Source organism: Chaetodon auriga, chromosome 19 (genome assembly GCF_051107435.1).
Source record: "Chaetodon auriga isolate fChaAug3 chromosome 19, fChaAug3.hap1, whole genome shotgun sequence".
Lineage (NCBI taxonomy): Eukaryota > Metazoa > Chordata > Actinopteri > Chaetodontiformes > Chaetodontidae > Chaetodon > Chaetodon auriga.
The window spans coordinates 11,971,031-11,991,905 of NC_135092.1; the positions used below are offsets into that span (position 1 = coordinate 11,971,031).

Below are 20,875 nucleotides of genomic sequence, written 5' to 3' on the forward strand. Positions count from 1 at the left end.
GTAATCATATAAACAAAGGACTAGATGCCCTGGGAGGATGAAAGGAAATTCGAATCTCCCTCTGATGCATCATACTTACTCACGTTTTGACATGAGTGTTAGGCGCTGAGGATTCCTGCGCACAAAAAGAGGATCTAGGACCTTTTTGTAATAAACACAGCGGGATGGACCGACTCTGGTGGATTCCATCATACTCGGAAATTAACTTACACACACACACACACACACACACACACACACACACACACACACACACAGAAACAGATGGCAAAGAGTTGAAAGTGATGGATGCAATGAACAAATTACAACTGCTGCAGCCCTGGGCACAGGAAGTGTGTGTGTATGTGTGCGCATGTGTGTGTGTGTGTATATATATGTCTCTGTGATAACCTTGCTCTAGGTCTGATCCCACCAGTTGCTGGAATCTATCTGAACTTTACCAAGACATGACAATAACTTTGAAAAACAATGAAAAAAATGTGAACGTGAATGCAGCACAGGACCCAGACAGCAACAACACGAGGGGAGTTTAAGTAAAAGAGAGGGAAAGCGAGAGAAGAATAAAGAAAACATGACATCATAGTTAATTAGAATCAGGTGATAAACAAGGGAGTGATATTTACGTTATACCATATGCCCTGCTCCATGTGTCTTTCTGTCTCGGGGGGCACAGCAACAGGTTTCAGACAAGTAAGGTCAAGGAGGAGGCTTTCCCCAGCTGCTGGACCACACTGAGGCACACACCTCGTTACACGGCCGCCCGTGTGTGTCTCAGTGTGTGTGTGTGCGTGTGTTGGCCATTTCTAAGGCCTGTTTTGTCTTTGTTGTTATCACATAAAAGACTGTGTTTATCCTCCCAGGAATCCATGTTTGCCATGTATACTTGTAAGGTTTTTAGCAAGAAATGAAAACCCCTGAACTCATCAACCAGGTTGTCTGCTGGGCTTCTTTCAAAAGCCTAATCTCTTACAGATTCCTGATTCAGGTCTGGGTTTTTAAAGAATACTCCACCGACTTACTCACAGTTGGACTTAGACACGATTACGTACATAAAGATGTTTGTGATACTTTTGATTTTGCCAAAGTATTTTTTATATTTATACATGAAAGGTCATTCTCCATCCAGGTAAATTGAACAAGCAGTGATCAGAGATGTGGTTCAAAGTTAAGATTATTTTTATCAATGTACTGTTGTAAGGGTTGAGAATGACCTCTCATGCTCAAACGTTCAATATATTGCTAATTCAGAAGCAGCATGATGCCTCATCTCATGCTCTTCATGAGCAGATGGACTCCATTTAACCTGTACACTGCAGTGTTTAACTCCCAGCACTGTGTAGAGTGATATTAAGAGAATGGAGTGAATCAATTACCTGGGTCAACTGATTGAAGAATTTCCTGAGTGTTTTGTTTTTATATGTATTTATTTTTATCTCTTTGCTGTGTGTTTACAATATGAGCAGCCATGAACCATTAAAATATCTCAAATGATTCAGTCAGTCAATCAACTAAAAGACAAATATATTTTTTATATTTATTCGGGTTTAAATGATTAGTATTCAAAAAGAGAAGCGTAAATGGTAAAAAAAAAAAAAAAAAAAAGACAAGATTTTGTCCTTTTTGTGTTTTTGTTCGTTTTCGTTAAATATTACACAAAATAAATAAATTCAAAGAAAAAAACATGATAGTGTTAGACTTGCTGTTGTGTTGCTGCTTCTTGACTCTTTCGCATCCTTTTCATTTTCTGCTTTACTCATCTCCTCCCTATCAGTCAGCCCTCCATCAATCCGTCTGTTCTCTTTCTCTTACTCTCTTACACATGTTTTCAATTTCTTTTCTTCCCAGTCAAGTGCTTCACATGTACACAAATCTAGAAGTGTGAGTTACTAATCACATTTTGACACAGAAGTCATTTCTTTTCATATTTTCTACTGTGCCAATGTACTTGATAACTTAAAACTGAAAATAATATATACATTGTATAGCAATATATCTTATTTCTTTCTTTAAAAATAGAAATGTCTTTATCCAACAGAGATAAAATGTCCATAGGTTTCCATTCTTTTCCTCCTCAGTGCATCATTCAGATCTGCCTCAGATCTGTCCTATTTAGCCATCGCTGTAACTCCAAAGAAGTCCAATAGCCTGCAGTCTGCAGAGCTCTCTCGTGGCTGATATGTCCAATCATCGTGGTTGTTGTACCACAATGGGCAGGAAGTGAGTGGCTGTGTTTTTCCTCCGTGTCTTCTTCCCCCTCATTGGCTTGCCGTTGGCGTTCAGTCCCACAAACATGTGCTTCTTCTTGTTGCGCCACTCCGCTGAAGCGTAGGTGTTGTACTTGTTCTCTTCAATGCGCTCGATCAGACGACAGTCTGGACCAAAGTCCCTCTGCAGGGGAGAGATGAGGAGTGGAAATGTAAGCCATTCAAAAATGAATCAGAGAAATTGCGTTCACTGTTTCAGTGTAAAGGTAGTGCCTCAGTAATTTCAAACTGCCAGCTGTGTGAATGAGATACATCATATGTGGTTAGACACAAGCGTTAATGCTTTTTAAATCTGAAATTATTGATTAAGCATCGCCGTCACTTTTCTTATTCCAGCTACTGAATTCCAGGGATCTGCTGCTTTTCTTGGTCTTGTATGATGATAAACTGAATAGCATCACATTTGGCTTTAGGGGAATTAAATTCCCATTAAATTCGCAATTGGCTTTTAACCTAATCTATCCTAGTCTTTGGTTAATTGTCTCCTCATCCACTTCTTATCAAATCTCAGCCTTTGACTGTTGTATTTGTTGCTTTTAGTTGTTATTTTTATGCTTATTATTGTTGTTCTTATGGGCTTTGTTTGAGCACAGCAACAGCATGTTGATATTTGTGTCTTGTGACAACATGGATCATAAATTGGTCAGGCGTTGCTTAAGAATCTGCCGCACAATCGCCAGTGTTTTCAAGGCCAATTGTCAAAACTGTCCTGGAAATTCAAACAGTTGTAGATGTTCGTGTGTCAGCGGACTGTAGGACTGGTAGAAGGAGGTGTTGGAGGGGGCAGGGGGCAGAGTGGTTAGCATGAGATGCAACTTAAAGGTTTGGGCTGTGTGCCAGCAATGATACACCGTTTTTGTGGCTTACATTACCGCAGTGACCACCCACTGGTAAATAAAGAGAAAATGATCTGAGAGAGTAACATTTGTCAGCTTACTGGAAGCTGCCCTTGTGCTTAAGGCTAACGTCGCTTAAACAGCCAGTTAACTGGATGCGGTTGATATTCACGAGCAAAAATGTACTTGCCCCGAATGCATGCACACACTCACATGCACACACATGCGCACACACGCACACACACGCACACAATATAACTCAGTCTCTCTCTCTGTATCTGGCCACAGCTGTTCAAATTGGTTCCAGAAGTAAAACTGAATGTTCCCAAAGCAAAATGAGAATATTTTACAGACACTGTGCAGCTTTCTAATGAACGCTGGTGCTCAGTGTAACCAAGCCGTGTGTGTGTGTGTGTGTGTGTGTGTGTGTGTGTGTGTGTGTGTGTGTGTGTGTGTGTGTGTGCTGGTTGCCTTGCAATCAAAATGATTACAAAAGTGGATTTAAAAAAAATAATAAGAGATCTAATCATAAGTGACTTCAAATTATGGTAACATGGTATCATGAAAAATAACAGTGTCAGTACCGTTTTACAAAGTGACTTTCTGGCTAGATCTTAAAAGTAAATCTACATTTAAATAACTGTTGAACATGACTGATTTTGCCCAGACCACACAGCGCTTGTGTCATCCCTTCTTCCTTGCTGGTTTCTGGAATTTTATACAAATGCTATTGTGTTAAAAACTAATGGCAATCGTAATCCTGTGTGTCATTTACATGTAATGGAACAATGATTTCATTTGATTACCGCTGGATAAAGAAGTTACTGTGTAAAATCCATCAGGTGTAATCGAACGCTAGCCCCTCACCACCGTGCTACTATGGCTTGTGTTGCACCGAGCAGAAGACGTCATGGGAATTCAGTTTCAGGCCATGCAACAGAATGCCTCTCTGTCTGTTCTACCGTGTGTCATTTCATCTGTGGTGTGGCTCCAGAGAGACATGCTGAAAGTTGGGTCTTTGAAAGTAAGAAAAAGAGAGGAAAAAAGGAGGGAGAGAATGAGATGAAGAAAAGGAGGGAGAGAGAGAAAATGGATGAAACAAGGGCTGCTCTCCCCAGAGGGACTGAAGTAGAATAGAGAAGCTGAAGGATTGTGTTTCCTGTTTCTGAATGGAGCGGAGCAGAGAGGAGAGGTAGGTAGCAGAGAGCAGAGCTCACACTGACCAACTGTGGTTCCCGTTTCTGGACTAGAGAGTCTTGCAGCCTTGTCCATTGTTTTGAAAAGCACGCAAGGAAATTCAAAGCTGCAGTGTCACCAGTTTAGAGAGAAAAGTGTCTCTTTTGGAAGACTTTGATTCATAAAGATTTTACATTGCACCATGAGGGACACTTGTTTTTGGAACACTGAACACCAAAAAGAGAAAAAGTAATGGTTATCCCACATTAAAAAGGGCAGATCATTGTGAAGCAGCTACTCACCGCTCCATATAGCTCTCCCTTCTTGCTGATTGCCAGGTAGTAGTTACTGCTGAGGCCCCTGATGGCCACCACTCCCACATCCACCGACTTGATCTCCAAAATACCTGATACAGCGGAGACAGAGAAGCAAATGTGTCAAAACTTCATGTGAATTGGTTCCTCAGATATTGTTGCATTCATGTACGTTGTGGGTTTGTTTCTGTTCTGGTGACCTTTGGATTTTGCTAATGCCAGATGTGAAAATTGACAGCCGGTACCCAAGTTGGCATCTTCTAATTGCTTGTATTGTTTGAGCATCATTACAAAACCCAGTGACAAGTAGTATAAACCAGAGGGAGAGCAAAACATCCTTACTTTTGAGGAACTGCAACCAAAAAATGTTTGGCACTTTTGCATTAATTGACTAATTGATTAACTGACTTCATGGCCTTTCCTGCTTTATGTAAGTGGTAGTGTTGTCACCAAGAAAATATGATAACTGCATCTGAAACACCACAAATATAGGTGTTTGACTTTATTAGCTTTAGTTTAGAATGTGAAAAGGTGCATCTTATTATATGAGGTTTCACATCCAAATGCATCACTCTTAATTGAGGTTCTTTAATTTTTAAAAATAGCTTAAAAGTGCTGCAGGGGAAACCTGAATCATCTCAGTTTCTTCCACACAAGTGATCCCCAGTCTTGTCTCCCCCCTTTTTTTCTTCACTGTGACAGGCAGACCTCAGACCAGCCTTTTGCCCCCCGTTCATTTGCTGGTTAGCTTGTGGGCTGCATGCCCTGGGACCGAGGTGTAAGCCAGGAAAAAACATTTCTCCGTTCTATGTTTGTTTTTCTGACCAGGGGAGCTCAGGCAGGCAGGCAGGCACACAGGCAGGACGGAGAGAGGCTGTGTGGCTGCCAGACTGGCAAGGGGTCAAGCCGTCCGTATCGGTTTTCAAGCCTGAACCAATTACTGGTTTAAGCTGTGGTTGCCGGCCCTTTCTTCTCTCATCCTAAAGTCAGTTACACCAAGCCATAAAACTATCAGGGGTTTGAGGGAATTAGCTAAAAGGGCCAGTAGGAAGTGGAGCCTGGTTGGAGGAGTAGTCGGAAGGAGGAGGTGACAAACGGGGACAGTGTATCAGAAGATCTCGAGAGGTCTGTTATTGTCATTTTGGACATTTTAAAGTGTCAGTTTCCTGTTCAAGTAATGTGTTGTGGATGACCTTACGCCATGCAGCATTGCCAAAAAAAACTGTTTCACGTGTCGACTTCTCCTGCGAAGAGCGAATTGGCTGGGTATAATAGTAGGGTTACCGTGAAAAGCTGAAGCTTCGGGCAAAAATCCAGAATATGTTATATTGTTTTATGTATGATTTCTTTCACTGTGCTCACATTTCTGCGTTTTCCTCAACTTTGTCAGTTAAAGAACTCCTGGAAGAAACAGTGACCAGTAGAAGCAAGTAATAAATACAGAGTGAGAGGAAGGGTTAAAGATCAAGCAAACGACTCTTACTTTGTTCTTTAAGCTTCAAATCTCATATAAATCATCTTTTAACCAGATGCCCCATTCCTGCCCTCACCTACCCTCCGTCATCCTCAGAGATTTGCAATGTCCCGCAGCCATGGTTGATGAGGAGCCTTGTTGTAGCTAAAGATATAGACATCTGAGAGCTTCTGCCCTCAAACTGCTGTGCTTCACAGCTGTAAATCCTCACTCTGAACTGTTTATATGCTGAGATGTCTTTCTTTCTTGGACCCTTTCTCACTGCATTTGCATCCATTGCAACAAAATATGTCACCCTTGTCTCCTGTTGTTTGTTGTCACTGCTTTGTAATAGCAATGAGAGACTGTTTAGCATGAAAATGAACCTGATGTTTTGCTGTGACAAACACTTTTACCTTTTATGTGTTGTTGTTTTTTTAATAGGATTTGGCTTCGTTCCTTTTTGTGAGATGTAGTCCTTGGCTGATATAAACCAGCATTAATGCATCCAAACAGTTCCCTTATTTGGTCAATAAAGGCTTGTTGAACCTCTAAACTTCAAGACAATTTTCGTAGCTCTCAGCGCATCATGGTGGCTTGTTATGTTAAGTCTACTACTCACACAGACGTGTACCACAACACAACACTGATCTATCAGGATCAAAATGTTCCATCTCGCTGCACCACAGCTGACATTTCTGAGCTGTGATCTGTCAAAGTAAAATCAGTCTGTCCGACGCTAAAGGCCGGTCCACCTGTTCAAACCCTTTTTCCTCTCCTCTCGTTTGATGTGGTTTGTCAAAAACCAAAGCACAGGGCTCTTTTATGGCCCCTTTACCAGTTACCAGAAGCAGCCTGTCTGCCTGTGAGTTGAAAGGCCAGGCTGTAACAAAAGGCTTAGATTGCAACAACAGAGTTTATGGAGAAAAGCAGGACCTGAGCTTGAAGCACGGACCTGTACATTGGGGGGGTTTTGTGATAATTATGCACACAGGCAGTCATGTACATACTAATAGCGCAGACTCTAGACCTACATTGCTCTTAAAACTTTACTTTTTGTTGTTTTGCCCTCTTATTTTCCCCATTTAACACTTTGTCTTACTGTTGTCTTGGATCTGTTAATACATTTTTTGTATTTTCTCTTTTTTTTTTAATCCACTTTTGCCTCCCTGGACCTCAGCCCATTGCCATTATGAATTTATGTTTTTAAGTGCATAGGAAAAACAGTTTTATGACCCAACACTAAAAGCACAAATAGCGCAGGGTTCACTTAATATAAAAGGCATGGATATTTTCCGCTATCAACATTTTTTCAGAAACTACCAAGGGCAAACACCTGTGTGTAACAGGGCAACACCACAACTTTCATAAAAACAAACCAAAAGGGGTCTTTGCCAGTCAGACCCAAACCATTGCACTAACGGAGCTGTAAGTACAAATAAACACAGTCTGGCCTTCTAACAGTAAGAAACTGTTCATTAACCACTTCATAAAGACCACTACGATGTTTAAGGGGTTTTGTAGCCAAAACTAAACTCCAGTGTGACCCTGTCGATCCATAAACCTGATTGAAAATCTGCCTCTTAAAATGTAAAACTAATGAGACACACATCAGCAGGCTGCATATACAGAACAGAAGCTTTAGTATATTTTAGACATTTTTTAATTCTGTGGCTTCAATTGGTCCTGGAAGATTAAAGATTAGTGATGTTCTTCATGTTAAATTCACAGTTAAAGACGGTTGTTGCTACTTCACTGTCTGGTTCTCTCAAACTTCTAAAAACCTCTGCGAAATACCTCCTCAACCTCTCCGTCTCTCATGTGTCTGCCTTGCTTTACTGTCTGTATTCTTTTCTTTCTGTGCTCTAATCTTTTCAGTTTTCCCTCTTGGTCAACCATTCAGCTTCCCGGAAACCTCAGTGTTTAAATCAGACTGAGGAGGCATTAGTAGTGTCTGAGTAGTCCGCAGTTATTTGGCCATGCTTTGACAATGAAACTCACTTCTTTGAGAAATCTTTCATTTTTTTAAAGTGTGTTTTTGGGTGCTTTGTACCTTTAGCTAAGAGCAGTGGTGGAAGGTAACGAAGTATATTTACTCAAGTGCTGTCCTTAACTACAAATTTGTGTTACTTGTACTTGTACTTTGGTATTCGCATCTTTTACTACTTTATACTTCTGCAGATTGTTTGCTTTCCACACCACTCTACATTCATTTGATGGTTTTAGTTACTAGTTACTTCTAAAATATAGATTTGACACAATGAATATAAGTACAAGCTTTTTTACAACTAAATTAAACAGCTACTTAAAAAAAATAATAATTAAAAACACATAGTTAAAGACTAAACCAGTGGTTTCCAACCTTTTTGCCTTTGAATGTCTTCCAAAAAGCAGTGTAGTTAGGTCACATTTCAGATGTCCATGAGTTATTAACAGCTCCACCAAATAGTGAGTTAAATTACTCACATGGTTTCATTTCAGTACATCTTCAAACAATCCAATATGTCACCAAAAATCTAAGATTACAGAAAAGTCCAATAAATGAAAACAGATTCGTGTCGCGAACTTTTTTCTCACATCACAGCCCCCCAGATATATCTGCTGTATGTAAAACTCTAGTCTAATGATGCCATGTATGATGTATCAGTTAGAGAGATCAAACCAGTACTTTGACTTTAGTACTTTAACTACATTTTGCTGATAATACTTATATACTTTTACTTAAGTAGGATTTTTCAAGCAGGACTTTTACTTATAATGGAGTATTTTGCACACTGCTGTATTGGCACTTTTTAAAGGATCTGAATACTTCAACTTGACTCAAACACTTTTAAGACAAATGCACGCTCCGAACAGCCGATTGAGACGACTTCGGAACTGCACTACTTTTTCCAACTAGCATACAATACACAGACACGCACACACACAGGAACACACACGTACGCAGACCTTCTGTCGACCCCCGCCCAGCCCCTTTGGATACCCGGTCAGTGAGACTCCAGCTGAACCTAAAGGTTAAAGGAGGTTATGAAAATGTTTCCACTGTTTATCCAGGAGATTTTTTGAAGATTATACTGCGGTTGTTGACAATTTGACCTTGACACGGTGACCAGCTGTGAGTGGGTCTGCAGCGAGCCTGTAGCCCGGAAAGGTCTCACGCTGTATTGTGAAATATTGTCACTTGTGGACTAGTTTATGTCATGAACTCCCCTCAGTGAGGAGAGTGGAAATGGTTTTGTTCTTTTATTCTGGGTCCAATACTCTGATATTTGGACGAACCCCTGTTATTTCTGCAGCGGCTGAATTCTCTCACTCGTTTTAGATGTGAAGTATAAATGTGACATCCAAGAAACAAAATTTTCATGAAGCCAAAGTGGCCCCATCATGTGTGGGTTCTTTAAGATTTAATATGTGATTTGCATCAGTTGAGGTCTTGTTAAACACGAAGATCATTTTTCTCTTTGAAACTATGGCAACAGTGTGACTGACGACGTCTCGTATTCATTGTGACATGAGAGTTTATATCCATGCGACCGCCAGAGACTTAAAAGAAAAGAAAATCCATGCCAGTAAAAAACGATAGAAAAGAAGAACAGAGGAATTCAGAAAGAAAAAAAACGGACCACCAATGTGCTTAAATCAGATATCAATTGAAAATGTAAAACTACTCTGCTACATTTAGCTGTATAGATACAAAAAACAAAGAGCGAAATGAATGCAAACAAGTCCTCTTGGCCACTACTGCATTTCTACAAAGCTGTGGTTTTGACAAGATTAAACGATTTCCTTTGCATTATTTGTTCTTGGAGTTTGGTTGAATATTTCCGGCTCCGTATGAAGTCTGAGAGAGAACAAACACTCCTCACTTGTGCAGTTTGCTTGGTGAGTGCTGGTGAAGATATTGGTTTGGAGTGGAAACTGCTGTATATTATGTGTTGTGAGGAGTGTTGAGGTATTGGTTTAGACTGATGTGGTTGACAACAGTATCATCCTGCGCTAAGTGGCCACATCAAAGCCTGCCGGGCCGACAGTTTAGACTGAAGCTGAGAAAACAGAGGCCTGTTTCTGATTTTCAATATTGCCAGAATTTTTTTGCAAACAGAATTTTTGGTAAACTGATTTTTTTGTGCAATATTTGTTTTGCTCATATTAAGTGTCTGGGTTATAAATCATATTAAACCGATATACTGTGCCCTTTCTTCCGTTACACTGAATGGGTTTTTTCTCAAGTATTTTTTCCATTAGCGGGATTGTTCTATCTGACCCACACTCAGTGTATTATTCAGCGTATTCTTGCCCCCATAATGGTTTTATTTCCGTGCCTGACAGGAACACTCACATCACTGTCTCTCTTGTTGGACAGAAATAGCCGAAACCGCACACCGTTCAAGCTGTGTGTGATTTCAAAACTGGCCGAGGTACGACAAGAAAAACAAATCCAGATTATTAAAAAAATCAAACAAAAGGGATCACCTGGATGAAAATCCTCACGTTGAAACACGCGCGGTCCACCCAGCAGACTGCGTTAAGTTTCTCGCCTGCGCTGCTCATCATTCCAGTTTGCATAATTTGAGATCACTTTACTGCGCGCAGCAAGACCACAGCGAGTTATGTCACACATGTTTAAGAGCAGCTGGGAGGAAACCAAAAAAAAATTCACTGTGATGTTAATGGTGGTTTGATCAAGAGGAGGAAAAAGACAAAAAAAAAAAAAAAGAAAAGAAACTTGTGATTCCTTTAACACAGTTGACTTTGTAACATGATAAAGTGCCAAAGCTGCCAGTTTCTGTCAAAACATTTCACAGGCCCGACACGGCAGGAGTTATGATTTCAGGCAAAGTGCTGTGACGGTCGTCTGCATTTCACACATTTTTCATTTACAGTTCAGCTGCCAGTGCGATGTTGCCCAACTGTTGTGGTTTGAGATTTTGGCATTGGACCTCCAGCTTTTAGAAAGCTTGATATTTTACACCACAGATATTATGCACGGACACGCATAGATATTATTCAGTTTGTCACATGCATCTTTCTGTCTCTGTATCCTTCTTACTTTCTTTGTCTGTCCTCACAAGTGCATTTATATCCACACACACACGGTACACTCATACACACACATACTGTATACACACAGGGTAATTAGCTGGCATTCCTGGCTGCTCTGTTCAAACGACCAGGCTGTCCAGATGCCTCTCTGGACTCAACTCTCAGGTCTACCTTTGATGACTCCATTAGAGCCTCACTTTCATGCAGTGTGTGTGTGTGTGTGTGTGTGTGTGTGTGTGTGTGTGTGTGTGTGTGTGTGTGTGTGTGTGTGTGTGTGCGCGCGCACAGCAGCCCTGGATGTTATCTGTCACAGATGCTATTCTTCACCTCCCGTTGCTTTACTGGCCATGAATCCTGCCTGTTCACGTGCACCAGGCTAACACCAAAGTGACACTTTCAGTATTACACGTCCAGGGCAGTTTGTGGAGGACTTGAGCTGCAACTAACTATTATTTTTTTGATCAATTTATTGGTCTGTAAAATGTAAAAAAAAAAAAAAAAGTAGAAAGATGCCCATCACTATTTCCTAGAACCTAAGTTTGACAGTTTTTTTGTGTCCCATCAACAGTCCAAATCCCAAAGGTACTCCATTTAAAGTGACAGAAAACAGAGACAAGCAGTAAATCATCACATTGGAGAAACTGGCATTTCAAGCACCATTGATTAATCTGTTCATGTTCTGTTTCCTGCTACAAGAGGTCACTGTTCAGCCCAGTTTACAGTGTAAATGGTCGTCTCCTACGCTGAGATGGACCCAAAAAAGCTTCTGATTCTGCCGCAGATGAAGCGATTAAACTACAGAATGTTTTGCGGTGTAAACTGTATTTTTCTCAACATATTTTACATTGTTTGCTTTTTTTTGCAAAGTTCTACAGGCTTCAACTTTGCTGAGATTACGCAACGTTATAACATAAAGACAAGTGTCTTGATGAATTGGCAAACACTGCTCTTTCCAGGTCTTAACTGTAAATGATGCTAACTATTTTCCCATCACTGCTGTTGTGCAGTTTGTTGCCAAATGTAATTATCAGTTCTTTAGACAACAACAAACTGTTGGATAATTGTTAGGACAGTGCTGAGATCAGGCAATATGGTTGTGTTCATACAGTAAATGCCTCTCCATATTGATGATATGAATTCTGTGGGCTCGTAAAACTGAAGGAATGCTTCAGCAGTACAACCAGATTTATCCGACACTTCCACACAACCTTCAGATGTGTATATCTGGAAAGTACACATCTACACATTCTACAGAGCAATTACACGGAAATGATAATTCACACCAAATCTCAACGGTTGTTTAGAAATCTGTTTGATTACCGACATCTACTTGTAGGTCAGAGTGTCTTCTCTGCTCCTCTCTCGTTCTCTCCCTCTCTCCAGGATATTGGTGATTGTGCTCTGCAAGAATCCTCCACATAACATAAACAATGAAAAAGGCCGTCCATCAAAAACAAAGATGTCCAACTTAAGATTCCTTGTGGATAGTAATTGACCCTTGATGTTTGGAGCCATTTTCTCTTCAGAGAGCCAAAGCGCTCCAAAGCAGCAGAGGATCTTACAGAAACATGATTTGCTGCTGAAAGACTTTTGTTTAAGGTGGTGCCTGACTGGTGGGGTTTGTGGCAGGGCTGCTTCAGTCTGCCTACAGAAATCTGGCTCTTATTTCAGCCTTGTTGTAGCTGACACATTAATGGACAGGGGAGTGAATTGATGGGAAAGTATCAAGCGGTGATGATAGGAAATATGTAAACAGTGATGGAAAAATGAGACAGATCCTGTCATTGTACTCAGTCACTCTTGGCAAAAACACTGAGCTTTCAGAAGTAGAAAAACTGCACTTTAACAGTGTGGAAATATCTTAACCAATATCTTGATGGGAAACTTTTATTAGCTTTGGAGAGATGTTCTCATCATTGTCAGCACTGCACATTTTCTTCCAGACACATCCAAAGCATGAACACACACTCTGTAAATTACGGTGTTTGGGAGGTTATGGGGTCAAAGGGCACTCTTACATCTTGACCTGTGGACCTTCACATTCACTCCTGTGACAAAGGTGGGGAGGGGGAGGCAAGAAGTTACATAAATACTGATTGCTTGTATTTCATCTGGGGAAACTATTTATCAGCTGTCATTTCATTATCAGAATAACCCACAACATACATTTCCCATTATCAGCCCGTCATTTATCAGCCAAATATGTATCGTTAATCCCTATAAACTGGTCACTCATGTCTATGAACTTTGGAAGTCATAAATGGGCACTGTTTTTTACAACTGAATGTGGCAATCACCTTTTTAATACGACAGTTCACCCCAGTAACCTCATCACTGAGCTATACTGCAGTCATGGGATGTACATCTGTCCACAATAGGGGCCAAAGACTTTCTTGCATAACAACTCATCTTGAAGCCTGTGACAGCTTCCAAAGTTTCAGGACTACGTCTAATATTTGTTAAAAGACAGCAAGTTGTAAATTTCTAAAGCAGGTACATTGAACAGTGCTTACTTCGTCACAGACACAGCACAGACTTTGACAACCTGATTATTAATGGGATCAAGTTTTGTCCTAAAGCTGAATGTCTTTTGTCTCAAGGCATCAAAGATTATGCAATAACTAATACCGTCCAGTAAATAAGAGTAAATGGCTCGTTGAACCGTCTTTGTTCAAAGTTTACAACGTTATTAGTGCTTTGGCATTGGTTTCATTTTCTGTTAAATAACTTCTGAATGGAGGAGGCAAAGCTATCTGTCACTGTAAAATAACATTGTTTGCTCCATCAATTCTATTAAAGTGAATCAGAAGAGACATGATTTGATCCAGACTCTATGATATTAACCAAACATGACCATGAAGAGTGCCATATGAAAATGAAAAGTGTTGTATTAGTTTGTCCGTACAGGCAGATCTTAGCGTATAAGAGCCTGATTCATTTCACTTATTACCTTGAATGGTCTCCATTGATTTTTGTTGACAATCTATCAGGAACATGTCCTTATGATTGCGATTACTACCGCAAGCAAAATTAATGTAGTTAGTTAGAGGAAGGATCAGAGGGAATGTGCAGGTAGGGCATCTGTATTGTATAATTTTGGGAGTCCAGCCGAATGTAATTGTTGGCTCTGGCAGGTCACTCGATGATCGCTTCAGAATTTCCTGAACAAGCTCACGCAGTGACGTTTGCACACTGCTTTTATTTATGGCTGTAGCAGAAAAGACTCCATGAAGATGTCAAAGTAACTTTGACTGAAAAGCAACGCTGACACTAACCTCTGGTGCATCCAGCACCTCCTCATAACTCTCTTTTATAGGCCACACTGTTACCTTTTCCCACGAGAACCCGAAACGCGCTCATCATGCAGAGAGCAGGGAGAGAGAGAGGCAGCAAAATCAAGACACACAGAGACAGCCAAAGGGAAAAGACTGGAACTAACTTCAAGAAGATACTGAAAATATTCATGACAGCACGCACTTGTTAAAATTGTGTTTTGCGTAACTTGCTGAGTCACTGTAGGTTTATGGATTTAGAGGAGAAAGAAGAGACGTTGTGATGTTGAAGACCTTATTCAAATGTTTCTGAAATGCGTTTGTTCTGCATTCCACAGATTTTAAAAGAGAAAGATTTTGGCATTTCTTGGTGCTTTTAACTTTTTAGTAATATGGATTCAAACTGCCAAAATCTCGATTTCAGTCATTTTTATTGAGTTGTAATTGTCCACATCTTGTTTTCTCAAAACAAGTGGAAAAATCTGCCAGTGCAGTGAAATAGTTGTAAGATTTCCAATACAACTGTTATGATTGCGATTACTGTTATGATTAAGCGTAACTTTCCATTATTCTACTTCAGTGATCTGCCTTAGTTCTAAAAACCTATTGAAACAAGTTGATTTGCATTGGGAAAAAAATATTGCAGCAGTCACGAAAACTAAGTAAAACAAAGTTTTATACTCAAAAAAAGACTAAATTACTTTTTCCAATGGATAAGTAAGACAAAATATTTGGATTCAAAAGTATCATAACAAATACAAATGTATTATACACCGGAATGATTCATTTGAATTTCGACTGTTAAAGTTGCATGCCCCGCTATACACATAACTTACCAGTGGCAGATTAACACAACAACCAAAGGGGATGCACAATGTGCAGCGCTGACCTCTCCATTAACAAAGCTTCCTGACTTGGGTCAATGGGTAGAGGTCAGACTAGAGGGTGCAGACCTGCGTAATTACCCTGGACAAGGAAAACCTGCACTAAATCAGAATAATGTCCAGTTTATTAGACTGTCCATAAATTGCAATGTGTTAGATTGATTCTTGTCAGTGGGTAATGTGTCTATTGTGATTAATGTTAACAATAAGTATGTGTGGCAGCTTTTACAATCCGGGTGGCCACAGTGAGAATCAAAGCTCCGACTGTGGTCAAGTTGGCACCATTCAATGCTAATTGAGCTACGCACAACCGCAAGTCTGTGGTCCAACTGCAAACACATGTCCATTTGTTTCACTGCTTTATTCGTTTGTTTGTAAACAAGATGTGACAGTCCGTGGACGACATCGAGGGAAGAAAACAAGGACTGCTCTGTTGCTTATGGTCAGTGGCAGGATCAATGCTAATCACATAACAGCCCGACAGGATTTCCATACTCAGACCAGGAGCGCCTTATTTTGTGAGGGCCTTATGAGGTGAGATCGGATAGATGGGCGTTGATCACATGAGCACGAGTAGACAAACACTGACATGCACCAGTGAGCACACACTCACAATGCGGGCCCTAGAGCCTGAGTGATGTACTGGCCTCAGCTTTGACAAGATGATTAGGAAGGTTCGGCTGTGGAGGAGAGCCTCGACCCCGGAGCTGGAGCTGAAACTTCTTCATCACCTCTGACACCATCTAATGACACTCATTTGCAAACTGACCTCCTGAACATTACCAGACTACTAGACCATGATAGCAACTCTAACAACTGCCCCCTCCATAGTTTTCAATTTGATGCTCTCCTAAAGGAATGGTCAGTTTTTGACAAAGGAGCTCAGCTTCTAGAAGAACAATGCTCGAGTTTGCTCTGACACATTGGACCAATTTCATTACACTGTGCTATGTAGATACATTATATAATATGTTATATATGTATCTCAAAAGAGCCATGTGGTTTCAATGAACACATAAAGGCCAGAAACTTGCATCAAAGAGATAATTTGTCCAAAATTCTGTGTGCAGCTTTGTAGCAGTTGCTTCTATCAGCTCTGAAGCTACACTGTGTAAGAGAGCAGTGTTATGTGTAGCATGTTGAAATAAGCAAAAAGTGTACTGAAAACTTGCAAAGCAAAAAAGGCATGATGTCTAGCATGTCAAACAGCACGTCCGTGTTCTCAGTTAGTGGAAGAGATTTTAATTATGTTCTGTTTGGTTTACTTTGAAGGGTACAATTTGTTCTCTGCTGATTTTAGAGTGCATGCAAAATAGCAGGAGGTGGCGCATGAGCATACGAACTGCTGCACATGCAAGCCTGTGCACGGATGCAAATATTGTCAATGCAAAAGCACCTAAGCATGTGATGTGATAGTGTGCAGACACACACATCATTTAGTCATTATTTCATCACAGCCAAATCTCTCCAGTTTATCACCAAATTTCCACCCTTTGTCTTTTAATCTGAAACATGTTAAACATCTGCACTCGCTATCAGGTAGATACTAAATATGCTGCCAAGACAAAATATGGCCTGGAAGGTTTGGCCAAGGTCTCATCTTGAAGTTTTTTTTTATTTTTCCTCTGAAAAGTTGTTACCTATTTCTCACAACAATCAAGTCTCGAGACCTGTTGAAACTGATGGATTGTGCCTCTGATGCCATGACCTGATGCCATTATAGTTGGTGACACGTTGCACCCTAATGGTTGAGCTCTTTATGTGCATGTGTGTAAAAGCGTAAGTATGCATGTGTGTGTCAAGAGAGAACTGCAGGCAAGGGGAGGGACGAAGAGACGCTAATTGAAATTCCTTCAGCCATGTCTGGCAGAGCCTTGGTGTCTGAGTGGCACACACACACACACACACACACACACACACATGCACACACATATTCACACTGGCCCTAATAAAAGTGGGCTTTGCCATATGGAGGCCATGTGCAAGACTGGCCTCTCTGTGCTCAAGCGTGTGTGTGCTCTTAGCAGGAGAGGCTTGTACCGCAGACCCACAGACTGATGCGTACAAACCTATGACATGTGTATGAAGGTGTGTGAGTGATAAAAAATAATCCATTTATGAAGGTTCCCACACACACACACACACACACACACACACACATTCTTTGACATGTTGCAGATTCATAAACATGTAGCAGACATAATGCAGTGAGAGCCTGTTGTATAATCTTAAAGAAATTAGCTTGTGTTTTGGATGTCGCCCATCTGATTCAGTGAACTGGCAGGGAAACTCAGGGCAGGTAAATGTGGGAGTAATGTTCTGTTCTCCTTCAGCAACTACTGTCAATGTGTCCTCCGGCAATACAGCTATTCTGAGCTGCACAGAGACCAGAAGACTTTGGCAGTCCTGGAGAACTTCCAGATGTGTTTAACTAGAAGATAAAGAGGTGGACTCCAGAATGATAACAGCTGATTTTTCTGTTCTGGATCAGTCATAAATGGTTATGATGACCCTCGCAGGTCGTTAAAAGTATTTATATTTGCTAGTGTACAGATTAGATTGTGGTACAGTTTGGTTTTTTAAGTAACTGAAGACGAAGCTTTTTTGTTAATTCACCTTCATTCCTATTATTTTACAATAGATTCAACATAACATCAGCATTTTGCATTTATTTATGCAATCCTACTCTTTCCTCTCAAGAATTACGTTAAGGTGCCTCACGGTGCCCAAAAGATACAAGTGGACTTTCTCTGTGCCCAGCAGTGAAGGACTAAGAGCTGGGAGCCTACCTAGTGTGAAAGAGTGTAACTGTGTGAATGTGAGCCTGAGTGGTGCTGACAAAAGAGCATGTGTGCTCGGTGACCCTTCTCAGGATAAATAAAGGTTAAAATCATATTTCACAGCCCTTAAAATGCTCAAACAGTAAAATGAGCAGGAATCGCATGTTTTTTACTTTACATCTGAGTACGTATAACCTCATACTTAACATATGCCCACCACTATTATGGCTGCAGCACAATAGCAGCAAGGAGTAAGTGTACTTGTCATTCTCCCCAGGGGTTTGGTAATAGCTGTGTTTTAGATATTTCCTCAAAGAATAAGAACTTTCTCTGGGCAATTTCTAATTGGTTCCAGTAGATCATCTCTCTTTTTTTTATCTTCCTGGCTTACTCATTTTGTTTTTTCCTCTCCTCTCCCACTGTCATGCTCTCCCTTCCCTCACTCTCTGTAGTCTGGCAAATATGCCTGCCTGTGCACATGGTGAAAAGGACTGAAGATTGCGCAGCTCTCTTAATTGGTCTTTTGCGCAGTCACCTGTCTTAATGTGCACAGTTACTAAAGGGTTGGAAAAAGGGAAACCTCTCTCTTCGTGAGTACGCACACAAGATGCAGTGGGAGAAAATCAGTTCATGCTTGGCCATAGTGTTGTTTCTGACAGACATGAAAATGCTTCAGAGGAAGCAAACCTCATGAAGTGGACTTCTCTTTGGTTTCAGCTGCTCTTCTATCAGTTTTAGTGCAACTAAAAACTCTAAAATGGCTCAGTGTGCAGTAGAAGCTTGAAAAATTCCCATATTGCTTTCCAGTTCTCACAAGTTGCTGTTTCCATGCTTGAATGCTGCTTCAAATATATAAAGACCCAAAGAAACACCTTCCAAAAACGTAACATAGTGGACTTACTGTATGGATCGTCCTCACTTTTGGTGCCATTAACTTTTCCTTTCTTGTCGATGCGAAGGAAGAATTTCTGGTAGGAGAACAGTTTCCTCCTGCGCACATCTCCTTGCAGATGGTTGTAGCTGCTCCGCACGTGGCGCCCGACGACCGTCGCGGTGGAGGATGACACATTGGTCGCCCGTGGCAACCTTGCAGAGGATGCGTGCAGCAGTGGGGTTGATGATGAGGAAGGTGGCGGGTGTGAGATGAAGATGTCAGGAGGAGTCCCTCCTGGCGCATCGTGGTCCTTTTCAGAGTCTGACGATCGAGCGGACAGGGGTGAGGACGAGGAGGGTCCAAGCAGGAGAAGCAGGAGGAGGAAGGTGAGGGATAGGAGGAGTGAAGGAGGTCTGCAGCAGGGGCGGGAGGAGAACCAGGCGACCGGTGCACCTTGTGTCACTGTCCATCTACACATGGTAGTGGAGCTGGGAGAGCTGTGGAGGTGCTCAGGGGCTGGGGCATGCTGAGCTGGGTACAGGGAGAGGGAACGAGAGTGGGAGAAACTCCCCCTGACTGACCGACTACACCTCCTCGGTCTGGAGACCCCCAACCTCACTGGGACTGTAGGTGTTAAAGCCTGTAGAGTGGCTGGGGTGGAGGCAAATCTGACTGTGAAGGTGGTAGCAGATGTAGTGTTATTGGTAATAGTGATGGTGGTGGCGATGCAGCTGCTGGTGGTGGTGAAGTCTGCAGTGACTCTGCTGTAGTCCCCTGCACTGTTTATTCCTCAGCAGTGCCGCAGGAATGCATCAACATCCATAACTCAGATCACCTCACAACGGGAACAACTGGGGGGCTCGCCTCAAAGACCTCTCACCACCTCCACCCTGTCCTTGTTCCTTGTTGGTCTCACACACACACACGCACACACACTGAAAATCCCTTTTTAAAGTTTGAATGTACTCCTACACACCTTCACATCCAAAGATAAAAACACACATTATCAGTTCATTCATACACACTGCTAAAATCTACTCCGCACACACGCGCATGTCCCAAACCGTTTATCTTCTCCGGTCCAGAGAGGTGGATAACGGCAAGGTGGAGGTCTGGGTAAAAGATGCCAGGCTGCTTTATGAATAAATAAAAACAGGAAATTAAAAAAAAAAAAAAAAAAAGGATTAATGCAGCTTCTCGTGAAATGTCCAGAGAAATCCACGCAAGGCAGGCCACAACAAAAGGAGACAAAGAATCCAGACTTTCTTCTCTTCTTTTCTCTCTTTGTTGCTCTCGGTTCGTCCGAGCTGGTTTGAAGTTACTTGAGTGTGTAACTGAGCCCGGGAGCTCTCGTCTTTCTCCCCTCTCTTGTTGCGCGTCTTGTCAGTGAGCTGGGCTCCCCGTCTCTCCTCTGTCCTTGCCTCTCGGAGTCTGAGCGCTGGAGCAGTGCGTTGCCTCTCTTCTTTCCTCCTGTGTGTGGCTCCCTCTCCTTTGGCCCCCTCCCTCTTTCCTTTGCCTCTCCCTCTCTTCTATCTCTATCAGCCGTGCTCTCTCTGGTTATCTGCAGTTTCTCTGAGGTGACTGAATCTTGTCTTTCCTTTCACCTTATTTATCTGCTGCAGTTCCCCAGATGTCATCTCTTAGTGTAATTGGATGTCTATGAAAACCACTTGGCTTTGAAGAGCTGTGCGCATTTATGTGTGTGTGCATGTGTCTCTGCACATGTAGATGTGTGTGTGTGTGTGTGTGTGTGTGTGTGTGTGTGTGTGTAGGGGGGGAGAGATCTGTCCCACCCCATCTTCTCTTTCCCTCCCTCTCCCCCTTTTTCTCTGTCTCCTCCCCTTCCCAGACAAAACCCCACCAGTTGAGCAGAGCAGGTTTGAAAGGAGGAAAGAAAACCTTTCCTTCATGTCTCTGTCCTTTTTGAGTCCATTTTTAGATAAGGTCTGTCGTCTTGATCAGCACCGGGTATTTGCAAA

General features: G+C 41.6%; 1 protein-coding gene across 1 annotated transcript; it reads right to left on the minus strand.

Moving 5' to 3' along the window:
* Nucleotides 1-1,599: 1,599 nt before the first annotated feature.
* Nucleotides 1,600-19,679, minus strand: fgf10a (fibroblast growth factor 10a). Its single transcript, XM_076758311.1, has 3 exons — nt 18,924-19,679; nt 4,579-4,682; nt 1,600-2,388 (listed from the first exon to the last, which is right to left on the minus strand). Exons 1-3 carry the CDS (start codon nt 19,372-19,374, stop codon nt 2,185-2,187), a joined length of 759 nt encoding a protein of 252 aa, XP_076614426.1. The 5' UTR covers nt 19,375-19,679; the 3' UTR covers nt 1,600-2,184.
* Nucleotides 19,680-20,875: the final 1,196 nt, after the last annotated feature.

What these genes read in the sequence shown, in the direction of transcription:
- fgf10a (XM_076758311.1), bottom strand. Translation starts at nt 19,374, where the DNA reads ATGTGTAGATGGACAGTGACACAAGGTGCACCGGTCGCCTGGTTCTCC. An exon ending in AAGTGAGGACGATCCATACA is followed by an intron (nt 4,683 to 18,923) that starts GTAAGTCCACTA and finishes CCGCTGTATCAG; the next exon opens with GTATTTTGGAGATCAAGTCG. An exon ending in AGGGAGAGCTATATGGAGCG is followed by an intron (nt 2,389 to 4,578) that starts GTGAGTAGCTGC and finishes TCTCCCCTGCAG; the next exon opens with AGGGACTTTGGTCCAGACTG.